This window comes from Marmota monax, unplaced genomic scaffold, assembly GCF_021218885.2.
Source record: "Marmota monax isolate L192 unplaced genomic scaffold, Marmota_monax_Labrador192_F-V1.1 WCK01_AAM20220418_F8-fsc00125, whole genome shotgun sequence".
NCBI classification, from domain to species: Eukaryota; Metazoa; Chordata; class Mammalia; order Rodentia; family Sciuridae; genus Marmota; species Marmota monax.
The window spans coordinates 13,014,801-13,040,697 of NW_026695235.1; the positions used below are offsets into that span (position 1 = coordinate 13,014,801).

The 25,897-nt window shown below is 57.4% G+C and overlaps 1 protein-coding gene across 9 annotated transcripts in view; it reads left to right on the forward strand.

Moving 5' to 3' along the window:
• Adarb1 (adenosine deaminase RNA specific B1) overlaps nt 1-25,897 on the forward strand; it is a 125,468-nt gene that overhangs the window by 65,836 nt on the left and 33,735 nt on the right. For 4 of the 9 annotated variants that reach the window (XM_046438973.2, XM_046438972.2, XM_046438970.2 and 1 more), the window contains exons 5-8: nt 884-998; nt 2,583-2,769; nt 3,237-3,412; nt 20,994-21,162. In XM_046438973.2, the coding sequence (XP_046294929.1) occupies nt 884-998; nt 2,583-2,769; nt 3,237-3,412; nt 20,994-21,162 (647 nt within the window). The remainder of the gene's footprint in view (nt 1-883; nt 999-2,582; nt 2,770-3,236; nt 3,413-20,993; nt 21,163-25,897) is intronic. The other 5 variants (XM_046438974.2, XM_046438967.2, XM_046438975.2 and 2 more) reach the window with 3 other exon arrangements.

Sequence of the window (25,897 nt, forward strand, 5' to 3'; positions counted from 1 at the left end):
TCCACCTGCTGCCCGGGGTGTGAGTGCCCTGCATGGCCTTCTTCGCTGGCCCCTGTCTGCCCTCAGACCTGTGCTGCTGAGGTCCCCAGGGCTGAGAGGGCGGTGAGGGTCCAGCCGCAGCACAGCTGCCCTGTCCTGTGCCCTGGATGCCCTGGTATCTGCTGTGCAGTGACGGGGACAATCCTGCCCAAGGAGGTTGGCCCTGGGAGCAGTGGCATTGCCGTGCGCTGTGGAAGTGCTTCCCGAGGATTAGGGGGACGGGGTTTGCCGGGGCCACTGGATTGTGCCGACAGGTGAGTTGGTGGCATCTGGCAGACTTGGCTTGACACCCCAAAGACTCTGTCACTGTCTCCAAGATAAATCTAAAGCCGAGAAGCCCACCTCTGGGGCCTGACAGAGGCACTTGCCTCGAGCAGGGCACCCTGTGGCCAGGCGTCCCCACTGCCGTGTTGGCACCTCCCCCTCCAGGCATACGCTCAGTGCGGCTCGCGCTCACATGCGGTCATGCGCAGAGCTTCTCTGGCCTGAGCACGTCTCCTCCAGCTGCCCTTTGTCACAAGGAGGGCCAAAGAGGAGCCTGTTCCCTCCCTGAAAGTGCTGTGGCCACAGCAGGGTGGCTGAGGGTCAGCAGATCCAGGGCCGGCGTTTCCCCAGGTGAGGGGGCTGGGGGCCTGGAGGACCCCCAGCTGAGTCCCGCATGACATTTTGGCCCCTGTTTCAAGGGTTGTTTTGGAGGACACACACACATTTGTCACCTTTACCCAGTGGTCCCTGGGGTGGCCATGGTCCGCAAGCGTCCCTGTGTGAGGAGCCGCGTGTGTTGGCGTGGAGAGGCGCTGGCTCCCAGGTGTACGAGGCCTGACCTCAGGTCCTTCCTCCCCAGGTGCTGGCAGATGCCGTCTCGCGCCTGGTCCTGGGTAAGTTCAGTGACCTGACGGACAACTTCTCCTCACCTCACGCACGCAGAAAAGTGCTGGCTGGAGTCGTCATGACCACAGGTAGCCGTGCCCACCTGTCTCCCCCTCCTGTTTCCCTGTGTGGTCTGCCTTGCTCTCATCGGTGGGGCTGTGTGTGCAGGCAGTAGCTGTCCTGGGCCCTTCGCCTGGACGCGGTGCAGCTCGGCAGGGTCTGTGTCGGCAGGCAGAGGCCCCGCCTCAGGCCACCCCCGCCCAGGGCACAGCAGACGGGCCTGACGCCTAGGCCAGCCCAGGAGGGCTCCTCCTGTCCTCCTCCTGCGGACGGCCTCTGGCCTCGGCCTGTCCTGAGGCAGCCGACGGGGAGCCTTCGCCTGGGAGCAGGACTTGGTGCTGCGTCCCTGGCGCCAGGCTACCAGGCCGAGGGCTGCCGAGGAGGGCTCGACCAGGGGCAGGACGGCTGGAGAGTGCAGGTCAGGGGGCGGGGGAAGCTCTGGTAATTCCTTCAGGTTCTTCCAGAAGTTTCCAGGAGTGAAAGAAGCTGGGGTCCTTCCTGGGAACTCTGAGGAAAAGCCAGTGCCTGGCCCCTGGGTGGGGTGGGGCCCAGGAGAGGACCCTATTTCCTGGGGGCTCTACTCCCAGCATGGGTCACCCAGCATGGACTCTCCAGTGCAGGCAGAGGCCAGGCAGGGAGGGAGGTGGGGAGGGTGACACCTGCCAGCCAGGGAGAAACCTGGTTCCCTGTGCAGGGGACCGTGGCCCCTCTCCCAAGGTGGCCACCTCTTCAGGTTGTAGGGGGCCATGAGTCTGGTGCTCAGCCTGGTGCCCGGGAGCCGTGGCTGCTGTGGTCATGGCTGTGCTGCTGGCCGTGGCCTACCCACTGCAAGGCTCCTCTCAGGTGAGCCCCAGTGTCTGGCGCCTGGGCCTGCCGGTGTTAGGGTGCCACTTGTGAGCTGGCTCCCTGCGAGCTCCACGCCCTCAGGGGTGAGGCCAGCTGCTCCTTCCCTCGGGTGCCCAGTCACCGGGGAAGAGGTGGCACCACATGCTGAATCTTCCCGTGATCGTCGGCTCAAAGCCAAAAGTGCGTCTGAAGCCAGGGGGCAGCAGCACTGGCCTGGCATTGCCGGGAGTCAGCCTGCTGAGGACGGTCTGCCAGGGCGCTGACCCTGGCACCTCTCGCCCCTGGCCACAAGGCGAGGCTGCCACCAGCCCCCACCCAGGTCACTGTGTCTTTTCTGGCACAGGGGGTGGGACCCAGGGCCTCTGTGAAGGCAAGTGCTAGGCTGTACCCTGAGCCCCACCCAGCTCACAGTCGGTCTCTGGGCCTGTGGCCGGTCCCGCAGGGCTGTCCCAGGTGGCCCCTCGCCAGGATGGTTGAACGTGACGGGCTCTCAGCGTGAGGGGCCTCGGCACCTTCGAGCCCTCTGCTGCACCTCTTGGGTGATTTGGTTCTGGCTTCACCCTTACTGCCCAGCTGGCCAGTCTCTTCACGGTGCCGCGTTCCTGGGCAGTGGGGGGGCAGTGCACCTGCCCTGCTGCGTGAGGGCCCTGTGCTCAGGGACGGGCTGGGCAGGTGTGAGCACAGGCGGGCAGGCGGGCAGGCGGGCAGGCGGCGGGGCGGCTCATCATCTGTGACCTGGAGGCCTGGGCGGTCCCGCGTGGCTGCAGCCCTCTCCTGCCCTCCAGGCACAGACGTGAAGGACGCCAAGGTGATCAGTGTGTCCACGGGGACCAAGTGCATCAATGGGGAGTACATGAGCGACCGCGGCTTGGCGCTGAACGATTGCCACGCGGAGATCATCGCCCGCCGCTCCCTGCTCAGGTTCCTCTACGCGCAGCTGGAGCTCTACCTGAAGTGAGTGCGGAGCCCCTGACGCGGTGCAGACCCTGGAACAGCATGTGGGCGTGATCCCGCTGCTACCCTGCTCTGCCCGCCTCAGTCCCAAGAGCCACCGAGTTAGGAACACATGCGCAGGCACAGAGGCAGGCACATGCCCTGTGGACGTGGCCGGGCTGTGATCCCCAGGCCTGCGAAGGCCGTGTGGTCTCGCTCCGTGCAATGTGGACGTGAGGAGCCTCCCACACTGCGGGGCCCCAGGCCTGGCCTGACCTTCCTTCGCCAGGCCACGCGCTGTGTCTTGCTGTTTGAAAACACGCATGGGGGGCAGGAGTCGCTCTTGCTCAATGACCTGGCCCTCCCTGAGGTGGCCTGAGGTCCCACTAAGCCGGCCTGCCTGTGGGAAGCACCCTGAAAACCCTCCCTCTCAACACAAGCAGCTCGGGTCACCTCTGCCACTGTTCCTTTGTTGGTTGGTTTTGCAGTAGCAAAGAGGACCAGAAGAGCTCCATCTTCCAGAAGTCGGAGCGAGGAGGGTTCCGGCTGAAGGACACCGTGCAGTTCCACCTGTACATCAGCACCTCTCCCTGCGGAGACGCCCGGATATTCTCGCCCCACGAGCCGGTGCTCGAAGGTGTGAGGCTGGACCAGCAGTCAGCAGGTCCTCAAGGAAACTTACCCCGTAGTGAGGGCAGGCGCAGCACGCGGTGTCCTGGGTGTGGGTCCGATGGGAGATGCCGTCACAGCATGGGCTCCTTCTTCCCAAGTGGCCGTTTAACTAGAAAATGCTTATGAATGCAAAATGCCAATTCTAAAGCAAGAAAGGAAAATGCAACTTCTGATTAACTGAGTCCTGAGAACAGGGTGAAGGTGTCAGACCACAGTCGTACCCACACCCACTCCAGAGTGTCTGAATCGGGTGCCTGGTGCTTGTGTGTGTGGTGACTAACTCCCTGAGGCGCTCCCTGACTAACGTGTAACCCAAGCACAGAGCCGCTACTTCAGGAGCGGTGGACACTGGTGCCAAGTGGGCCACCGTCACCGCCAGCCAGTGCCCTGGTTGTGGCAGTTTGTATCCATGTCCTTCTCCCAAGGCTGGGCATGTCCGTCCACACTGCGGGTTTGGTTACATCATCTTCCTTGATTATAAAGCCAATGTAGTTCCCCAGCGAGTGGCTGCTGTTAAAATATGAGAAAGAGGGCTGGGGCTGGGGCTCAGGGGTAGAGCACTCGCCTGGCACACGTATGGCGCTGGGTTTGGTCCTCAGCACCACATATAAATGAAGTAAAGATATTTAAAAAATATATGAGAGAGAAAGTGAAAACCACTCAGTGGATGCCCCAGGGCTAATGGTGGCTGTGCGCCGGCTTCCCGGGGACGTGCGCCGGCACGCCTTACAGAAAGCTCTTTGATATACCAGGGGTAAGCTACAGCAAATGCCCCTGGCCCAAGTCAGCAGCCCTGGGTGCTTCCTCCTGTTCTCTCCCACCGTTGTCTTGATGGGAATGGAAGGCTCCTTGCCCGGCCCCCACGGAGGCCCCTTCCTGAGTCCTTTCTGTAACCCTGAGCTGCATGAGTGTGTTGTGTGGGTGGCGTGAACGTGCTGCATGTGTGTAGATACTTCAGGCCTGGATGTGCCACGGCCTGGTGCCCCACCCTGAGCCTGGAACTTGCTTTCTCTCTTAGAGCCCTCAGATGTGTGTAGATACTCAGGCCTGGATGTGCCACGGCCTGGTGCTCCACCCTGAGCCTGGAACTTGCTTTCTCTCTTAGAGCCCTCAGATGTGTGTAGATACTTCAGGCCTGGATGTGCCACGGCCTGGTGCCCCACCCTGAGCCTGGAACTTGCTTTCTCTCTTAGAGCCCTCAGATGTGTGTAGATACTCAGGCCTGGATGTGCCACGGCCTGGTGCCCCACCCTGAGCCTGGAACTTGCTTTCTCTCTTAGAGCCCTCAGATGTGTGTAGATACTCAGGCCTGGATGTGCCACGGCCTGGTGCCCCACCCTGAGCCTGGAACTTGCTTTCTCTCTTAGAGCCCTCAGATGTGTGTAGATACTTCAGGCCTGGATGTGCCACGGCCTGGTGCCCCACCCTGAGCCTGGAACTTGCTTTCTCTCTTAGAGCCCTCAGATGTGTGTAGATACTTCAGGCCTGGTGCCCCACCCTGAGCCTGGAACTTGCTTTCTCTCTTAGAGCCCTCAGATGTGTGTAGATACTTCAGGCCTGGATGTGCCACGGCCTGGTGCCCCACCCTGAGCCTGGAACTTGCTTTCTCTCTTAGAGCCCTCAGATGTGTGTAGATACTCAGGCCTGGATGTGCCACGGCCTGGTGCCCCACCCTGAGCCTGGAACTTGCTTTCTCTCTTAGAGCCCTCAGATGTGTGTAGATACTTCAGGCCTGGATGTGCCACGGCCTGGTCCTCCACCCTGAGCCTGGAACTTGCTTTCTCTCTTAGAGCCCTCAGATGTGTGTAGATACTTCAGGCCTGGATGTGCCACGGCCTGGTGCCCCACCCTGAGCCTGGAACTTGCTTTCTCTCTTAGAGCCCTCAGATGTGTGTAGATACTTCAGGCCTGGATGTGCCACGGCCTGGTGCCCCACCCTGAGCCTGGAACTTGCTTTCTCTCTTAGAGCCCTCAGATGTGTGTAGATACTTCAGGCCTGGATGTGCCACGGCCTGGTGCCCCACCCTGAGCCTGGAACTTGCTTTCTCTCTTAGAGCCCTCAGATGTGTGTAGATACTTCAGGCCTGGATGTGCCACGGCCTGGTGCCCCACCCTGAGCCTGGAACTTGCTTTCTCTCTTAGAGCCCTCAGATGTGTGTAGATACTTCAGGCCTGGATGTGCCACGGCCTGGTGCCCCACCCTGAGCCTGGAACTTGCTTTCTCTCTTAGAGCCCTCAGATGTGTGTAGATACTTCAGGCCTGGTGCCCCACCCTGAGCCTGGAACTTGCTTTCTCTCTTAGAGCCCTCAGATGTGTGTAGATACTTCAGGCCTGGATGTGCCACGGCCTGGTGCCCCACCCTGAGCCTGGAACTTGCTTTCTCTCTTAGAGCCCTCAGATGTGTGTAGATACTTCAGGCCTGGATGTGCCACGGCCTGGTGCCCCACCCTGAGCCTGGAACTTGCTTTCTCTCTTAGAGCCCTCAGATGTGTGTAGATACTTCAGGCCTGGATGTGCCACGGCCTGGTGCCCCACCCTGAGCCTGGAACTTGCTTTCTCTCTTAGAGCCCTCAGATGTGTGTAGATACTTCAGGCCTGGATGTGCCACGGCCTGGTGCCCCACCCTGAGCCTGGAACTTGCTTTCTCTCTTAGAGCCCTCAGATGTGTGTAGATACTTCAGGCCTGGATGTGCCACGGCCTGGTGCCCCACCCTGAGCCTGGAACTTGCTTTCTCTCTTAGAGCCCTCAGATGTGTGTAGATACTTCAGGCCTGGATGTGCCACGGCCTGGTGCCCCACCCTGAGCCTGGAACTTGCTTTCTCTCTTAGAGCCCTCAGATGTGTGTAGATACTTCAGGCCTGGATGTGCCACGGCCTGGTGCCCCACCCTGAGCCTGGAACTTGCTTTCTCTCTTAGAGCCCTCAGATGTGTGTAGATACTTCAGGCCTGGATGTGCCACGGCCTGGTGCCCCACCCTGAGCCTGGAACTTGCTTTCTCTCTTAGAGCCCTCAGATGTGTGTAGATACTTCAGGCCTGGATGTGCCACGGCCTGGTGCCCCACCCTGAGCCTGGAACTTGCTTTCTCTCTTAGAGCCCTCAGATGTGTGTAGATACTCAGGCCTGGATGTGCCACGGCCTGGTGCCCCACCCTGAGCCTGGAACTTGCTTTCTCTCTTAGAGCCCTCAGATGTGTGTAGATACTTCAGGCCTGGATGTGCCACGGCCTGGTGCCCCACCCTGAGCCTGGAACTTGCTTTCTCTCTTAGAGCCCTCAGATGTGTGTAGATACTTCAGGCCTGGATGTGCCACGGCCTGGTGCCCCACCCTGAGCCTGGAACTTGCTTTCTCTCTTAGAGCCCTCAGATGTGTGTAGATACTTCAGGCCTGGATGTGCCACGGCCTGGTGCCCCACCCTGAGCCTGGAACTTGCTTTCTCTCTTAGAGCCCTCAGATGTGTGTAGATACTTCAGGCCTGGATGTGCCACGGCCTGGTGCCCCACCCTGAGCCTGGAACTTGCTTTCTCTCTTAGAGCCCTCAGATGTGTGTAGATACTTCAGGCCTGGATGTGCCACGGCCTGGTGCCCCACCCTGAGCCTGGAACTTGCTTTCTCTCTTAGAGCCCTCAGATGTGTGTAGATACTTCAGGCCTGGATGTGCCACGGCCTGGTGCCCCACCCTGAGCCTGGAACTTGCTTTCTCTCTTAGAGCCCTCAGATGTGTGTAGATACTTCAGGCCTGGATGTGCCACGGCCTGGTGCCCCACCCTGAGCCTGGAACTTGCTTTCTCTCTTAGAGCCCTCAGATGTGTGTAGATACTTCAGGCCTGGATGTGCCACGGCCTGGTGCCCCACCCTGAGCCTGGAACTTGCTTTCTCTCTTAGAGCCCTCAGATGTGTGTAGATACTTCAGGCCTGGATGTGCCACGGCCTGGTGCCCCACCCTGAGCCTGGAACTTGCTTTCTCTCTTAGAGCCCTCAGATGTGTGTAGATACTTCAGGCCTGGATGTGCCACGGCCTGGTGCCCCACCCTGAGCCTGGAACTTGCTTTCTCTCTTAGAGCCCTCAGATGTGTGTAGATACTTCAGGCCTGGATGTGCCACGGCCTGGTGCCCCACCCTGAGCCTGGAACTTGCTTTCTCTCTTAGAGCCCTCAGATGTGTGTAGATACTTCAGGCCTGGATGTGCCACGGCCTGGTGCCCCACCCTGAGCCTGGAACTTGCTTTCTCTCTTAGAGCCCTCAGATGTGTGTAGATACTTCAGGCCTGGATGTGCCACGGCCTGGTGCCCCACCCTGAGCCTGGAACTTGCTTTCTCTCTTAGAGCCCTCAGATGTGTGTAGATACTTCAGGCCTGGATGTGCCACGGCCTGGTGCCCCACCCTGAGCCTGGAACTTGCTTTCTCTCTTAGAGCCCTCAGATGTGTGTAGATACTTCAGGCCTGGATGTGCCACGGCCTGGTGCCCCACCCTGAGCCTGGAACTTGCTTTCTCTCTTAGAGCCCTCAGATGTGTGTAGATACTTCAGGCCTGGATGTGCCACGGCCTGGTGCCCCACCCTGAGCCTGGAACTTGCTTTCTCTCTTAGAGCCCTCAGATGTGTGTAGATACTTCAGGCCTGGATGTGCCACGGCCTGGTGCCCCACCCTGAGCCTGGAACTTGCTTTCTCTCTTAGAGCCCTCAGATGTGTGTAGATACTTCAGGCCTGGATGTGCCACGGCCTGGTGCCCCACCCTGAGCCTGGAACTTGCTTTCTCTCTTAGAGCCCTCAGATGTGTGTAGATACTTCAGGCCTGGATGTGCCACGGCCTGGTGCCCCACCCTGAGCCTGGAACTTGCTTTCTCTCTTAGAGCCCTCAGATGTGTGTAGATACTTCAGGCCTGGATGTGCCACGGCCTGGTGCCCCACCCTGAGCCTGGAACTTGCTTTCTCTCTTAGAGCCCTCAGATGTGTGTAGATACTTCAGGCCTGGATGTGCCACGGCCTGGTGCCCCACCCTGAGCCTGGAACTTGCTTTCTCTCTTAGAGCCCTCAGATGTGTGTAGATACTTCAGGCCTGGATGTGCCACGGCCTGGTGCCCCACCCTGAGCCTGGAACTTGCTTTCTCTCTTAGAGCCCTCAGATGTGTGTAGATACTTCAGGCCTGGATGTGCCACGGCCTGGTGCCCCACCCTGAGCCTGGAACTTGCTTTCTCTCTTAGAGCCCTCAGATGTGTGTAGATACTTCAGGCCTGGATGTGCCACGGCCTGGTGCCCCACCCTGAGCCTGGAACTTGCTTTCTCTCTTAGAGCCCTCAGATGTGTGTAGATACTTCAGGCCTGGATGTGCCACGGCCTGGTGCCCCACCCTGAGCCTGGAACTTGCTTTCTCTCTTAGAGCCCTCAGATGTGTGTAGATACTTCAGGCCTGGTGCCCCACCCTGAGCCTGGAACTTGCTTTCTCTCTTAGAGCCCTCAGATGTGTGTAGATACTTCAGGCCTGGTGCCACGGTGCCCCACCCTGAGCCTGGAACTTGCTTTCTCTCTTAGAGCCCTCAGATGTGTGTAGATACTTCCGGCCTGGTGCCCCACCCTGAGCCTGGAACTTGCTTTCTCTCTTAGAGCCCTCAGATGTGTGTAGATACTTCAGGCCTGGTGCCCCACCCTGAGCCTGGAACTTGCTTTCTCTCTTAGAGCCCTCAGATGTGTGTAGATACTTCAGGCCTGGATGTGCCACGGCCTGGTGCCCCACCCTGAGCCTGGAACTTGCTTTCTCTCTTAGAGCCCTCAGATGTGTGTAGATACTCAGGCCTGGATGTGCCACGGCCTGGTGCCCCACCCTGAGCCTGGAACTTGCTTTCTCTCTTAGAGCCCTCAGATGTGTGTAGATACTTCAGGCCTGGATGTGCCACGGCCTGGTGCCCCACCCTGAGCCTGGAACTTGCTTTCTCTCTTAGAGCCCTCAGATGTGTGTAGATACTTCAGGCCTGGATGTGCCACGGCCTGGTGCCCCACCCTGAGCCTGGAACTTGCTTTCTCTCTTAGAGCCCTCAGATGTGTGTAGATACTTCAGGCCTGGATGTGCCACGGCCTGGTGCCCCACCCTGAGCCTGGAACTTGCTTTCTCTCTTAGAGCCCTCAGATGTGTGTAGATACTTCAGGCCTGGATGTGCCACGGCCTGGTGCCCCACCCTGAGCCTGGAACTTGCTTTCTCTCTTAGAGCCCTCAGATGTGTGTAGATACTTCAGGCCTGGATGTGCCACGGCCTGGTGCCCCACCCTGAGCCTGGAACTTGCTTTCTCTCTTAGAGCCCTCAGATGTGTGTAGATACTTCAGGCCTGGATGTGCCACGGCCTGGTGCCCCACCCTGAGCCTGGAACTTGCTTTCTCTCTTAGAGCCCTCAGATGTGTGTAGATACTTCAGGCCTGGATGTGCCACGGCCTGGTGCCCCACCCTGAGCCTGGAACTTGCTTTCTCTCTTAGAGCCCTCAGATGTGTGTAGATACTTCAGGCCTGGATGTGCCACGGCCTGGTGCCCCACCCTGAGCCTGGAACTTGCTTTCTCTCTTAGAGCCCTCAGATGTGTGTAGATACTTCAGGCCTGGATGTGCCACGGCCTGGTGCCCCACCCTGAGCCTGGAACTTGCTTTCTCTCTTAGAGCCCTCAGATGTGTGTAGATACTTCAGGCCTGGATGTGCCACGGCCTGGTGCCCCACCCTGAGCCTGGAACTTGCTTTCTCTCTTAGAGCCCTCAGATGTGTGTAGATACTTCAGGCCTGGATGTGCCACGGCCTGGTGCCCCACCCTGAGCCTGGAACTTGCTTTCTCTCTTAGAGCCCTCAGATGTGTGTAGATACTTCAGGCCTGGATGTGCCACGGCCTGGTGCCCCACCCTGAGCCTGGAACTTGCTTTCTCTCTTAGAGCCCTCAGATGTGTGTAGATACTTCAGGCCTGGATGTGCCACGGCCTGGTGCCCCACCCTGAGCCTGGAACTTGCTTTCTCTCTTAGAGCCCTCAGATGTGTGTAGATACTTCAGGCCTGGATGTGCCACGGCCTGGTGCCCCACCCTGAGCCTGGAACTTGCTTTCTCTCTTAGAGCCCTCAGATGTGTGTAGATACTTCAGGCCTGGATGTGCCACGGCCTGGTGCCCCACCCTGAGCCTGGAACTTGCTTTCTCTCTTAGAGCCCTCAGATGTGTGTAGATACTTCAGGCCTGGATGTGCCACGGCCTGGTGCCCCACCCTGAGCCTGGAACTTGCTTTCTCTCTTAGAGCCCTCAGATGTGTGTAGATACTTCAGGCCTGGATGTGCCACGGCCTGGTGCCCCACCCTGAGCCTGGAACTTGCTTTCTCTCTTAGAGCCCTCAGATGTGTGTAGATACTTCAGGCCTGGATGTGCCACGGCCTGGTGCCCCACCCTGAGCCTGGAACTTGCTTTCTCTCTTAGAGCCCTCAGATGTGTGTAGATACTTCAGGCCTGGATGTGCCACGGCCTGGTGCCCCACCCTGAGCCTGGAACTTGCTTTCTCTCTTAGAGCCCTCAGATGTGTGTAGATACTTCAGGCCTGGATGTGCCACGGCCTGGTGCCCCACCCTGAGCCTGGAACTTGCTTTCTCTCTTAGAGCCCTCAGATGTGTGTAGATACTTCAGGCCTGGATGTGCCACGGCCTGGTGCCCCACCCTGAGCCTGGAACTTGCTTTCTCTCTTAGAGCCCTCAGATGTGTGTAGATACTTCAGGCCTGGATGTGCCACGGCCTGGTGCCCCACCCTGAGCCTGGAACTTGCTTTCTCTCTTAGAGCCCTCAGATGTGTGTAGATACTTCAGGCCTGGATGTGCCACGGCCTGGTGCCCCACCCTGAGCCTGGAACTTGCTTTCTCTCTTAGAGCCCTCAGATGTGTGTAGATACTTCAGGCCTGGATGTGCCACGGCCTGGTGCCCCACCCTGAGCCTGGAACTTGCTTTCTCTCTTAGAGCCCTCAGATGTGTGTAGATACTTCAGGCCTGGATGTGCCACGGCCTGGTGCCCCACCCTGAGCCTGGAACTTGCTTTCTCTCTTAGAGCCCTCAGATGTGTGTAGATACTTCAGGCCTGGATGTGCCACGGCCTGGTGCCCCACCCTGAGCCTGGAACTTGCTTTCTCTCTTAGAGCCCTCAGATGTGTGTAGATACTTCAGGCCTGGATGTGCCACGGCCTGGTGCCCCACCCTGAGCCTGGAACTTGCTTTCTCTCTTAGAGCCCTCAGATGTGTGTAGATACTTCAGGCCTGGATGTGCCACGGCCTGGTGCCCCACCCTGAGCCTGGAACTTGCTTTCTCTCTTAGAGCCCTCAGATGTGTGTAGATACTTCAGGCCTGGATGTGCCACGGCCTGGTGCCCCACCCTGAGCCTGGAACTTGCTTTCTCTCTTAGAGCCCTCAGATGTGTGTAGATACTTCAGGCCTGGATGTGCCACGGCCTGGTGCCCCACCCTGAGCCTGGAACTTGCTTTCTCTCTTAGAGCCCTCAGATGTGTGTAGATACTTCAGGCCTGGATGTGCCACGGCCTGGTGCCCCACCCTGAGCCTGGAACTTGCTTTCTCTCTTAGAGCCCTCAGATGTGTGTAGATACTTCAGGCCTGGATGTGCCACGGCCTGGTGCCCCACCCTGAGCCTGGAACTTGCTTTCTCTCTTAGAGCCCTCAGATGTGTGTAGATACTTCAGGCCTGGATGTGCCACGGCCTGGTGCCCCACCCTGAGCCTGGAACTTGCTTTCTCTCTTAGAGCCCTCAGATGTGTGTAGATACTTCAGGCCTGGATGTGCCACGGCCTGGTGCCCCACCCTGAGCCTGGAACTTGCTTTCTCTCTTAGAGCCCTCAGATGTGTGTAGATACTTCAGGCCTGGATGTGCCACGGCCTGGTGCCCCACCCTGAGCCTGGAACTTGCTTTCTCTCTTAGAGCCCTCAGATGTGTGTAGATACTTCAGGCCTGGATGTGCCACGGCCTGGTGCCCCACCCTGAGCCTGGAACTTGCTTTCTCTCTTAGAGCCCTCAGATGTGTGTAGATACTTCAGGCCTGGATGTGCCACGGCCTGGTGCCCCACCCTGAGCCTGGAACTTGCTTTCTCTCTTAGAGCCCTCAGATGTGTGTAGATACTTCAGGCCTGGATGTGCCACGGCCTGGTGCCCCACCCTGAGCCTGGAACTTGCTTTCTCTCTTAGAGCCCTCAGATGTGTGTAGATACTTCAGGCCTGGATGTGCCACGGCCTGGTGCCCCACCCTGAGCCTGGAACTTGCTTTCTCTCTTAGAGCCCTCAGATGTGTGTAGATACTTCAGGCCTGGATGTGCCACGGCCTGGTGCCCCACCCTGAGCCTGGAACTTGCTTTCTCTCTTAGAGCCCTCAGATGTGTGTAGATACTTCAGGCCTGGATGTGCCACGGCCTGGTGCCCCACCCTGAGCCTGGAACTTGCTTTCTCTCTTAGAGCCCTCAGATGTGTGTAGATACTTCAGGCCTGGTGTGCCCCACCCTGAGCCTGGAACTTGCTTTCTCTCTTAGAGCCCTCAGATGTGTGTAGATACTTCAGGCCTGGTGCCCCACCCTGAGCCTGGAACTTGCTTTCTCTCTTAGAGCCCTCAGATGTGTGTAGATACTTCAGGCCTGGTGCCCCACCCTGAGCCTGGAACTTGCTTTCTCTCTTAGAGCCCTCAGATGTGTGTAGATACTCAGGCCTGGATGTGCCACGGCCTGGTGCCCCACCCTGAGCCTGGAACTTGCTTTCTCTCTTAGAGCCCTCAGATGTGTGTAGATACTTCAGGCCTGGATGTGCCACGGCCTGGTGCCCCACCCTGAGCCTGGAACTTGCTTTCTCTCTTAGAGCCCTCAGATGTGTGTAGATACTTCAGGCCTGGATGTGCCACGGCCTGGTGCCCCACCCTGAGCCTGGAACTTGCTTTCTCTCTTAGAGCCCTCAGATGTGTGTAGATACTTCAGGCCTGGATGTGCCACGGCCTGGTGCCCCACCCTGAGCCTGGAACTTGCTTTCTCTCTTAGAGCCCTCAGATGTGTGTAGATACTTCAGGCCTGGATGTGCCACGGCCTGGTGCCCCACCCTGAGCCTGGAACTTGCTTTCTCTCTTAGAGCCCTCAGATGTGTGTAGATACTTCAGGCCTGGTGCCCCACCCTGAGCCTGGAACTTGCTTTCTCTCTTAGAGCCCTCAGATGTGTGTAGATACTTCAGGCCTGGATGTGCCACGGCCTGGTGCCCCACCCTGAGCCTGGAACTTGCTTTCTCTCTTAGAGCCCTCAGATGTGTGTAGATACTTCAGGCCTGGTGCCCCACCCTGAGCCTGGAACTTGCTTTCTCTCTTAGAGCCCTCAGATGTGTGTAGATACTTCAGGCCTGGATGTGCCACGGCCTGGTGCCCCACCCTGAGCCTGGAACTTGCTTTCTCTCTTAGAGCCCTCAGATGTGTGTAGATACTTCAGGCCTGGATGTGCCACGGCCTGGTGCCCCACCCTGAGCCTGGAACTTGCTTTCTCTCTTAGAGCCCTCAGATGTGTGTAGATACTTCAGGCCTGGATGTGCCACGGCCTGGTGCCCCACCCTGAGCCTGGAACTTGCTTTCTCTCTTAGAGCCCTCAGATGTGTGTAGATACTTCAGGCCTGGATGTGCCACGGCCTGGTGCCCCACCCTGAGCCTGGAACTTGCTTTCTCTCTTAGAGCCCTCAGATGTGTGTAGATACTTCAGGCCTGGATGTGCCACGGCCTGGTGCCCCACCCTGAGCCTGGAACTTGCTTTCTCTCTTAGAGCCCTCAGATGTGTGTAGATACTTCAGGCCTGGATGTGCCACGGCCTGGTGCCCCACCCTGAGCCTGGAACTTGCTTTCTCTCTTAGAGCCCTCAGATGTGTGTAGATACTCAGGCCTGGATGCCACGGCCTGGTGCCCCACCCTGAGCCTGGAACTTGCTTTCTCTCTTAGAGCCCTCAGATGTGTGTAGATACTTCAGGCCTGGATGTGCCACGGCCTGGTGCCCCACCCTGAGCCTGGAACTTGCTTTCTCTCTTAGAGCCCTCAGATGTGTGTAGATACTTCAGGCCTGGATGTGCCACGGCCTGGTGCCCCACCCTGAGCCTGGAACTTGCTTTCTCTCTTAGAGCCCTCAGATGTGTGTAGATACTTCAGGCCTGGATGTGCCACGGCCTGGTGCCCCACCCTGAGCCTGGAACTTGCTTTCTCTCTTAGAGCCCTCAGATGTGTGTAGATACTCAGGCCTGGATGTGCCACGGCCTGGTGCCCCACCCTGAGCCTGGAACTTGCTTTCTCTCTTAGAGCCCTCAGATGTGTGTAGATACTTCAGGCCTGGATGTGCCACGGCCTGGTGCCCCACCCTGAGCCTGGAACTTGCTTTCTCTCTTAGAGCCCTCAGATGTGTGTAGATACTTCAGGCCTGGATGTGCCACGGCCTGGTGCCCCACCCTGAGCCTGGAACTTGCTTTCTCTCTTAGAGCCCTCAGATGTGTGTAGATACTTCAGGCCTGGATGTGCCACGGCCTGGTGCCCCACCCTGAGCCTGGAACTTGCTTTCTCTCTTAGAGCCCTCAGATGTGTGTAGATACTTCAGGCCTGGATGTGCCACGGCCTGGTGCCCCACCCTGAGCCTGGAACTTGCTTTCTCTCTTAGAGCCCTCAGATGTGTGTAGATACTTCAGGCCTGGTGCCCCACCCTGAGCCTGGAACTTGCTTTCTCTCTTAGAGCCCTCAGATGTGTGTAGATACTTCAGGCCTGGATGTGCCACGGCCTGGTGCCCCACCCTGAGCCTGGAACTTGCTTTCTCTCTTAGAGCCCTCAGATGTGTGTAGATACTCAGGCCTGGATGTGCCACGGCCTGGTGCCCCACCCTGAGCCTGGAACTTGCTTTCTCTCTTAGAGCCCTCAGATGTGTGTAGATACTTCAGGCCTGGATGTGCCACGGCCTGGTGCCCCACCCTGAGCCTGGAACTTGCTTTCTCTCTTAGAGCCCTCAGATGTGTGTAGATACTTCAGGCCTGGATGTGCCACGGCCTGGTGCCCCACCCTGAGCCTGGAACTTGCTTTCTCTCTTAGAGCCCTCAGATGTGTGTAGATACTTCAGGCCTGGTGCCCCACCCTGAGCCTGGAACTTGCTTTCTCTCTTAGAGCCCTCAGATGTGTGTAGATACTTCAGGCCTGGATGTGCCACGGCCTGGTGCCCCACCCTGAGCCTGGAACTTGCTTTCTCTCTTAGAGCCCTCAGATGTGTGTAGATACTTCAGGCCTGGTGCCCCACCCTGAGCCTGGAACTTGCTTTCTCTCTTAGAGCCCTCAGATGTGTGTAGATACTTCAGGCCTGGATGTGCCACGGCCTGGTGCCCCACCCTGAGCCTGGAACTTGCTTTCTCTCTTAGAGCCCTCAGATGTGTGTAGATACTCAGGCCTGGATGTGCCACGGCCTGGTGCCCCACCCTGAGCCTGGAACTTGCTTTCTCTCTTAGAGCCCTCAGATGTGTGTAGATACTTCAGGCCTGGATGTGCCACGGCCTGGTGCCCCACCCTGAGCCTGGAACTTGCTTTCTCTCTTAGAGCCCTCAGATGTGTGTAGATACTTCAGGCCTGGATGTGCCACGGCCTGGTGCCCCACCCTGAGCCTGGAACTTGCTTTCTCTCTTAGAGCCCTCAGATGTGTGTAGATACTTCAGGCCTGGATGTGCCACGGCCTGGTGCCCCACCCTGAGCCTGGAACTTGCTTTCTCTCTTAGAGCCCTCAGATGTGTGTAGATACTTCAGGCCTGGATGTGCCACGGCCTGGTGCCCCACCCTGAGCCTGGAACTTGCTTTCTCTCTTAGAGCCCTCAGATGTGTGTAGATACTTCAGGCCTGGTGCCCCACCCTGAGCCTGGAACTTGCTTTCTCTCTTAGAGCCCTCAGATGTGTGTAGATACTTCAGGCCTGGTGCCCCACCCTGAGCCTGGAACTTGCTTTCTCTCTTAGAGCCCTCAGATGTGTGTAGATACTTCAGGCCTGGTGCCCCACCCTGAGCCTGGAACCTGCTTTCTCTCTTAGAGCCCTCAGATGTGTGTAGATACTTCAGGCCTGGTGCCCCACCCTGAGCCTGGAACTTGCTTTCTCTCTTAGAGCCCTCAGATGTGTGTAGATACTCAGGCCTGGATGTGCCACGGCCTGGTGCCCCACCCTGAGCCTGGAACTTGCTTTCTCTCTTAGAGCCCTCAGATGTGTGTAGATACTTCAGGCCTGGATGTGCCACGGCCTGGTGCCCCACCCTGAGCCTGGAACTTGCTTTCTCTCTTAGAGCCCTCAGATGTGTGTAGATACTTCAGGCCTGGATGTGCCACGGCCTGGTGCCCCACCCTGAGCCTGGAACTTGCTTTCTCTCTTAGAGCCCTCAGATGTGTGTAGATACTTCAGGCCTGGATGTGCCACGGCCTGGTGCCCCACCCTGAGCCTGGAACTTGCTTTCTCTCTTAGAGCCCTCAGATGTGTGTAGATACTTCAGGCCTGGATGTGCCACGGCCTGGTGCCCCACCCTGAGCCTGGAACTTGCTTTCTCTCTTAGAGCCCTCAGATGTGTGTAGATACTTCAGGCCTGGTGCCCCACCCTGAGCCTGGAACTTGCTTTCTCTCTTAGAGCCCTCAGATGTGTGTAGATACTTCAGGCCTGGTGCCCCACCCTGAGCCTGGAACTTGCTTTCTCTCTTAGAGCCCTCAGATGTGTGTAGATACTTCAGGCCTGGTGCCCCACCCTGAGCCTGGAACTTGCTTTCTCTCTTAGAGCCCTCAGATGTGTGTAGATACTTCAGGCCTGGATGTGCCACGGCCTGGTGCCCCACCCTGAGCCTGGAACTTGCTTTCTCTCTTAGAGCCCTCAGATGTGTGTAGATACTCAGGCCTGGATGTGCCACGGCCTGGTGCCCCACCCTGAGCCTGGAACTTGCTTTCTCTCTTAGAGCCCTCAGATGTGTGTAGATACTTCAGGCCTGGTGCCCCACCCTGAGCCTGGAACTTGCTTTCTCTCTTAGAGCCCTCAGATGTGTGTAGATACTTCAGGCCTGGTGCCCCACCCTGAGCCTGGAACTTGCTTTCTCTCTTAGAGCCCTCAGATGTGTGTAGATACTTCAGGCCTGGTGCCCCACCCTGAGCCTGGAACTTGCTTTCTCTCTTAGAGCCCTCAGATGTGTGTAGATACTTCAGGCCTGGATGTGCCACGGCCTGGTGCCCCACCCTGAGCCTGGAACTTGCTTTCTCTCTTAGAGCCCTCAGATGTGTGTAGATACTTCAGGCCTGGATGTGCCACGGCCTGGTGCCCCACCCTGAGCCTGGAACTTGCTTTCTCTCTTAGAGCCCTCAGATGTGTGTAGATACTTCAGGCCTGGATGTGCCACGGCCTGGTGCCCCACCCTGAGCCTGGAACTTGCTTTCTCTCTTAGAGCCCTCAGATGTGTGTAGATACTCAGGCCTGGATGTGCCACGGCCTGGTGCCCCACCCTGAGCCTGGAACTTGCTTTCTCTCTTAGAGCCCTCAGATGTGTGTAGATACTTCAGGCCTGGATGTGCCACGGCCTGGTGCCCCACCCTGAGCCTGGAACTTGCTTTCTCTCTTAGAGCCCTCAGATGTGTGTAGATACTTCAGGCCTGGATGTGCCACGGCCTGGTGCCCCACCCTGAGCCTGGAACTTGCTTTCTCTCTTAGAGCCCTCAGATGTGTGTAGATACTTCAGGCCTGGTGCCCCACCCTGAGCCTGGAACTTGCTTTCTCTCTTAGAGCCCTCAGATGTGTGTAGATAATTCAGGCCTGGTGCCCCACCCTGAGCCTGGAACTTGCTTTCTCTCTTAGAGCCCTCAGATGTGTGTAGATACTTCAGGCCTGGTGCCCCACCCTGAGCCTGGAACTTGCTTTCTCTCTTAGAGCCCTCAGATGTGTGTAGATACTTCAGGCCTGGTGCCCCACCCTGAGCCTGGAACTTGCTTTCTCTCTTAGAGCCCTCAGATGTGTGTAGATACTCAGGCCTGGATGTGCCACGGCCTGGTGCCCCACCCTGAGCCTGGAACTTGCTTTCTCTCTTAGAGCCCTCAGATGTGTGTAGATACTTCAGGCCTGGATGTGCCACGGCCTGGTGCCCCACCCTGAGCCTGGAACTTGCTTTCTCTCTTAGAACCCTCAGATGTGTGTAGATACTTCAGGCCTGGATGTGCCACGGCCTGGTGCCCCACCCTGAGCCTGGAACTTGCTTTCTCTCTTAGAGCCCTCAGATGTGTGTAGATACTTCAGGCCTGGATGTGCCACGGCCTGGTGCCCCACCCTGAGCCTGGAACTTGCTTTCTCTCTTAGAGCCCTCAGATGTGTGTAGATACTTCAGGCCTGGATGTGCCACGGCCTGGTGCCCCACCCTGAGCCTGGAACTTGCTTTCTCTCTTAGAGCCCTCAGATGTGTGTAGATACTTCAGGCCTGGTGCCCCACCCTGAGCCTGGAACTTGCTTTCTCTCTTAGAGCCCTCAGATGTGTGTAGATACTTCAGGCCTGGTGCCCCACCCTGAGCCTGGAACTTGCTTTCTCTCTTAGAGCCCTCAGATGTGTGTAGATACTTCAGGCCTGGTGCCCCACCCTGAGCCTGGAACTTGCTTTCTCTCTTAGAGCCCTCAGATGTGTGTAGATACTTCAGGCCTGGATGTGCCACGGCCTGGTGCCCCACCCTGAGCCTGGAACTTGCTTTCTCTCTTAGAGCCCTCAGATGTGTGTAGATACTCAGGCCTGGATGTGCCACGGCCTGGTGCCCCCCCCTGAGCCTGGAACTTGCTTTCTCTCTTAGAGCCCTCAGATGTGTGTAGATACTTCAGGCCTGGTGCCCCACCCTGAGCCTGGAACTTGCTTTCTCTCTTAGAGCCCTCAGATGTGTGTAGATACTTCAGGCCTGGTGCCCCACCCTGAGCCTGGAACTTGCTTTCTCTCTTAGAGCCCTCAGATGTGTGTAGATACTTCAGGCCTGGTGCCCCACCCTGAGCCTGGAACTTGCTTTCTCTCTTAGAGCCCTCAGATGTGTGTAGATACTTCAGGCCTGGATGTGCCACGGCCTGGTGCCCCACCCTGAGCCTGGAACTTGCTTTCTCTCTTAGAGCCCTCAGATGTGTGTAGATACTTCAGGCCTGGATGTGCCACGGCCTGGTGCCCCACCCTGAGCCTGGAACTTGCTTTCTCTCTTAGAGCCCTCAGATGTGTGTAGATACTTCAGGCCTGGATGTGCCACGGCCTGGTGCCCCACCCTGAGCCTGGAACTTGCTTTCTCTCTTAGAGCCCTCAGATGTGTGTAGATACTCAGGCCTGGATGTGCCACGGCCTGGTGCCCCACCCTGAGCCTGGAACTTGCTTTCTCTCTTAGAGCCCTCAGATGTGTGTAGATACTTCAGGCCTGGTGCCCCACCCTGAGCCTGGAACTTGCTTTCTCTCTTAGAGCCCTCAGATGTGTGTAGATACTTCAGGCCTGGATGTGCCACGGCCTGGTGCCCCACCCTGAGCCTGGAACTTGCTTTCTCTCTTAGAGCCCTCAGATGTGTGTAGATACTTCAGGCCTGGATGTGCCACGGCCTGGTGCCCCACCCTGAGCCTGGAACTTGCTTTCTCTCTTAGAGCCCTCAGATGTGTGTAGATACTCAGGCCTGGTGCCCCACCCTGAGCCTGGAACTTGCTTTCTCTCTTAGAGCCCTCAGATGTGTGTAGATACTTCAGGCCTGGATGTGCCACGGCCTGGTGCCCCACCCTGAGCCTGGAACTTGCTTTCTCTCTTAGAGCCCTCAGATGTGTGTAGATACTTCAGGCCTGGATGTGCCACGGCCTGGTGCCCCACCCTGAGCCTGGAACTTGCTTTCTCTCTTAGAGCCCTCAGATGTGTGTAGATACTCAGGCCTGGTGCCCCACCCTGAGCCTGGAACTTGCTTTCTCTCTTAGAGCCCTCAGATGTGTGTAGATACTTCAGGCCTGGATGTGCCACGGCCTGGTGCCCCACCCTGAGCCTGGAACTTGCTTTCTCTCTTAGAGCCCTCAGATGTGTGTAGATACTTCAGGCCTGGATGTGCCACGGCCTGGTGCCCCACCCTGAGCCTGGAACTTGCTTTCTCTCTTAGAGCCCTCAGATGTGTGTAGATACTCAGGCCTGGATGTGCCACGGCCTGGTGCCCCACCCTGAGCCTGGAACTTGCTTTCTCTCTTAGAGCCCTCAGATGTGTGTAGATACTTCAGGCCTGGATGTGCCACGGCCTGGTGCCCCACCCTGAGCCTGGAACTTGCTTTCTCTCTTAGAGCCCTCAGATGTGTGTAGATACTTCAGGCCTGGATGTGCCACGGCCTGGTGCCCCACCCTGAGCCTGGAACTTGCTTTCTCTCTTAGAGCCCTCAGATGTGTGTAGATACTCAGGCCTGGATGTGCCACGGCCTGGTGCCCCACCCTGAGCCTGGAACTTGCTTTCTCTCTTAGAGCCCTCAGATGTGTGTAGATACTTCAGGCCTGGATGTGCCACGGCCTGGTGCCCCACCCTGAGCCTGGAACTTGCTTTCTCTCTTAGAGCCCTCAGATCGACATCCAAACCGCAAAGCCAGGGGACAGCTGCGGACAAAAATTGAGTCTGGCGAGGGGACGATCCCAGTGCGGTCGAACGCCAGCATCCAGACGTGGGATGGGGTGCTGCAGGGGGAGAGGCTGCTGACCATGTCCTGCAGCGACAAGATAGCACGGTAAGGCTGCCGGGGCTGCGGGCCACCTGCCGCACACGCCAGGCCTTCCCGCCCACCACCTTCCTGGGCCCCCTGTGGGTGCTCCCATGCCCTCTGAAGGACTGCAGCTTTCCAGGGCCAGCTGGAGGGACAGAGGCTGCCTCTGCCAGGATGCTCTGCCCCCTCAGGTCTCCTTCCTGAATGCCCAGGCAGAGGGTGTGTTGAGTGCACTGCAGGTGACATCTTGAACCGCCCTCTCCCGAGGGAGGCACGGGACCCCTCAGCAGCAGAGGGGACAGCCCTGGTGCTTGGACTCCTCACTGGACAAGGAGGGTGGCTGACATCCACACACCCGCCACAGGCAGGCGTTCTGAGCTCAGAGCCCCTAGCCTAGAGTAGGGGCCGCTCGGCTGGCCGCCCTAGTAGATGGACCGGGAGCCACCTGGTCTCTTAGCTGTGTGCCGGTCATCTGTGGCGCCAAGGCTCAGTGCCCGTCCCGAACCTCTCAGAGCCCACGTGCAGTTACGGCGCACACGGGCACCCGGGTGATGAGCCTGTAACCTGGCCTGGGAGGGGCAGGCCACACGGTGGCCGAGCAGCCTGTCTTCACGCTGACCCACGGGAGGACCACACACACCTCGTCTGTGATGTTCTTGAATGGGGTGGGGATCCCCAAGTTCCTGGGGCTGGGTTAGTCCTACACTTGGTCTGTCCTGCCGGAGTGTGGCGGGTGGAGTCTGTCATCTGCAGTGCCTGGGCCAGTGTGTGGTGGGTGTCAGATTATGGGACGTGGAACATTTGCAGACTTTACCAGTGCCCGATCCCTAACCTGAAAACCTGATGTCAGGGAAAAAAGACCTGTCCCACCTGAACCCCCGGCTCAGCCTTACCCAGCGTAGCCTCAGCCGCCTGCCTGCACATGGTCGTGGGTGTGTCCGTGTGTCCTGGAATACAGAGGTAGAGCAGCTGAGCTGCCCTCTGCTCCTCACCTGCCAGTCACTGCCCACAGTCACCGCCCAGGTGCTCCAGGGGCACATGTGGGTGGGACATGTAGGTGTCCTTCCACTGCCCCACCTAGAGGCCTTACTGTCCTCACACCTGGCCCATCTTGGTCCCCCTGACGCCCACCCCGTCACGGATATCCCCTGACGCCCACCCCGTCACGGATATCCCCTGATGCCCACCCCGTCGCGGACCCCCTGACGCCCAGCCTCTCTGAGGCACTTGCCAGGGTCTGGAGTCAGTGCTTGGCCGGGAGGTTGGACTGCACCCAGTGGTCGCCCCCTTGGCCCCTACCTGCCAATGAGCCGTTCCTGCACATTGCAAGTGGGAGTCGGGTTGGTTTACGCTGCTTTCACTAGTGGGGAGGCAGAGGTCCTGCTGAGGGACAGGGCCGTCCACCCCGCGTCCTGCTCCCGTGAGCCTGCTCTCGGGCCCTGTGGTGCGCAGAGCGCCTCACGGCTAGTCTCCTTCGTCCTGTGTCTCCCCAGCTCCTTTCCCTGCTTGGTGGCAGCGTCACCCTCTTCACTGTTTTGGTACTGGGGATGGAACCAGGAACGCCTAACGCCTGAGCCACGTCCCAGCCCTGTTTCGTATTTTCCCATACGTTCGGCTGTGATCGGGAGGGACGGCTGTGCGAGGCTCTTTGGGTCAGCACTCGTTGACTTGACTCTCATATCTGTGAGGACACAGCACAAGAGCCCACTGCAATAAGGGCTTGTCTGCCCTGGCGTCTCCGAGTCTCCACTCACTGGTGACTCCAGGCAATGTTGCAGCCTGTCTGTTCACAGTGGTAGCCACAGTTTCCCTAGATCACGGTGTTATTCTCGAAAGGCTTCATGATACCCAGTAAAGTTTGTTTCAGGGAGAGTTGTGCCATTTTAGTTGGTGAAGAATTGGTCACTGATCTTATGATTATGTCAACATTAATAGCAATAGTAAATGAATAGTTTAGAACCAGAACCTCTCTCACCAAGACTGGCTAACGGTTTTGATGGGTTTCGTTCTTGGTTGGCTTTGGTATCCCATTCTGTATTTTATTAGAGACAGGGTCTCGCTGAGTTGCTTGGTGCCTCACTGAGTTGCTGAGGCTGGTTTGAACTCGCAGTCCTCCTGCCTCAGCCTCCTGAGCTGCTGGAATTACAGGTGTGTGCATCGCCCTCTTCAAGGTCACTCACCCATGGGCATCCTGGCCTGGGTGCTGGACTTGGTGCTTGGGTCCAGTTCACACGGAGTGGGATTTTCACAGCTGGCCTCCCCAGGCTGAGGTGCCACCCTTCCACTCCTGTGTCTGTCACGGGAGGGGGTCAGATCTGCCTAGTGCTCATCCTGCCCCACTCCAGAGGACGCGTGGTGCTGCACCTCACTCTGCTGATGCCGTCAGCGGCACGGATGGAGGTCCCCTGGTGAACTGCCGTGCATTCCCGAGCCAGCGCCCTGCTGGTGGCCTAGGATTGCAGCGTGCTGTGGCCTTGATTTGTAGTGTTCTGTTGAGGGTTTTTTTTATTAACATTCATCAGAAACACTGATCTGGGTTTCTTTCCTGTAGCGTCCTCATCTGGCTGTGATTCCAGGGTGATGCTGGCCTCGGAGGATGAGCTTGGACGTGATTCTTCCTCTTAGATTTCTGGGAAGAATTCCGGGAGGATTGGTGCTGGTGTGTGTCGGTGGGATTCTGCAGCGAGGCCGAGTGGCCCTGAGCTGCTCTCCGCAGGAGGTGTCTGTGGCTCTCCATCTCACCACCTTGGCCTAGTGAGGTTCTGGGTTTCTTCCTGGTGAGCTGTGGCCGGCCGCCTGCTGTTTCCTGGTCATTCCTCTGTTGTGTCCCCTACAGTTCTCTCCACGACCGCGGCGGTGGTCCTACTATTTCCTTTTGCATTTCTGGTTTTTAAGTTTCTCTACTTTTCTTAGTGACAGTAGCCAAGAGCTTGTCGGTTTTGTTGGCTTTTTACTCAAAGGCACTCTCGGTTTCCCTGATTCTCCTCCCTGCTCACGGCTTCCTGCTGGATCTGGCTGAGCGTCTTGTTGCTGGTCCGGGAGGTGCTGGGTTGCAGTGTGGATGCGAGACCTTGCGTGGCTCCGAGCCAGCGCGCTGCATCCCGCGGTGTTGGCCAGCTGTGGCCCTCTCCGTCCGCCCGAGGGCATTTCCTGACTGTGCTGGTGACCGCTTCCCTTCTCCCACTTCTCTGCCACCCTCCTGGTGGCGCACATCTCGTAGCAGTGCGCTTCGGCCCGTGTCCCTCCCCGGCATTTCCCTCCTTCCATGGACCCTTTCCATGGCATTCGTGGGATAACCCCACAACCTTTCTTTTCCTTTTTCCTCTCGTGCTTCCACAGAGGAGGGAAGACATTGACCCCTGGCCTTCCAAGTTTGGCTTCTTTTGCTTAATATAATGCTCTCAAGTTCATCCACCTTTCTGCAAAAGGCATGATTTCAAACTTCTTTATGGCTGAATACAACTCCGTTGTGGGGACGAGTGATTGCCTAGCTCATGTGAGGCGCTGGATTCGATCCTCAGCACCACATAAAGAGGAACAAATAAAATCAAGGCATTCTGTCCATCATCAACTACAAAATAATAATAATAATAAAAATTAAAAAAGAAACTCCGTTGTGTAAAAACCACTTTTTCTTTATCCATTCGTCCACTGAGGGGCCCCTGGCTGGTGGCACAGCCTGGCTGTGGGGAACGTGCTGCTGTCAACCTGGTGTGCCTGTGTCACTGGGGCATGCCGACTTTAATTCTTAGGGTAATTACTGAGGAGGGGGTGGCTGGGTCACGTGGTGGTGCCAGGCCTGGCCTTTTGAGGACCCTCTGCACCGGTTCCACAGTGGCTGTGCTGATTCACAGTCCCACCAACATGGACAAGGGTCCCACATCCTCTCCAGCGTCCCTTATTAGTGTATTTTTGGTGGCCGCCATGCTGACTGGTGTGAGATGAAATCTCAGTGTGGTTCTGATTTGCACGTCCCTGGTTGCTAATGGTCTTGAAGATTTTTTCATGTATTTGTTGGCCATTTGTATCTCTTCTTTTGAGAAAGGCCTGTTGGGTTCATTGCCCACGTACTAATTGGATTATTTGGTTTTTGGTGTAAAGGGTTTGAGTTCTTTCCTATTCTGGATATTCATCGTCTGTTAGATGAGCAGCTACGGTGGTTCTCTCCCGTTCTGAGGGTCCTCTCTTCACGTTGTTGATTGTCTCCTTTTCTGTGCGGGGCTTTTTAATTCAGTGCCCTTCCGTTTATTCACTCTGGGCCTTATTTCCTCAGCTCTGGGGTCCTTCTGAGAAAGTCCTTTCCTGGCCTTCATGCTGCAGTGTTGATCTCCATTTTCTCCTAGGAATTGCATAGTTTCTGGTCTAATTCCGAGGTCTTTGATCCTTTTGTGGACTTTTTGTGCAGGTGAGAGATAAGGGTCTAGTTTCCTTCTCCTACACAAGCATAACCAGCTGCCCCAGCGCCATTTGTTAAAAGGCCGTCTTTTCTCCAAGGCGTCTTCTTGGCCTCTTTGTCAAGGGTCAGTAGATGTGGGCCGTTCTGTGCCGTTGGTCTGGGTCTGGTTTGAAGCCAGTGCCATGCAGGTTGGTTGCTGTAGCTCCGACACGTAGTCAGGGTGAGGCCTCCAGCGTTGCTTTTTTGTCTCAGGAATGCTTTGGCTATTCTGGGACTTTTGTTCTTCCAAATAAATTTTAGGACTGTTTTTTCTAGTTTGTGAAGAAGGTCATTTGTATTTTGATGGGGACGGCTTTGGGTCTG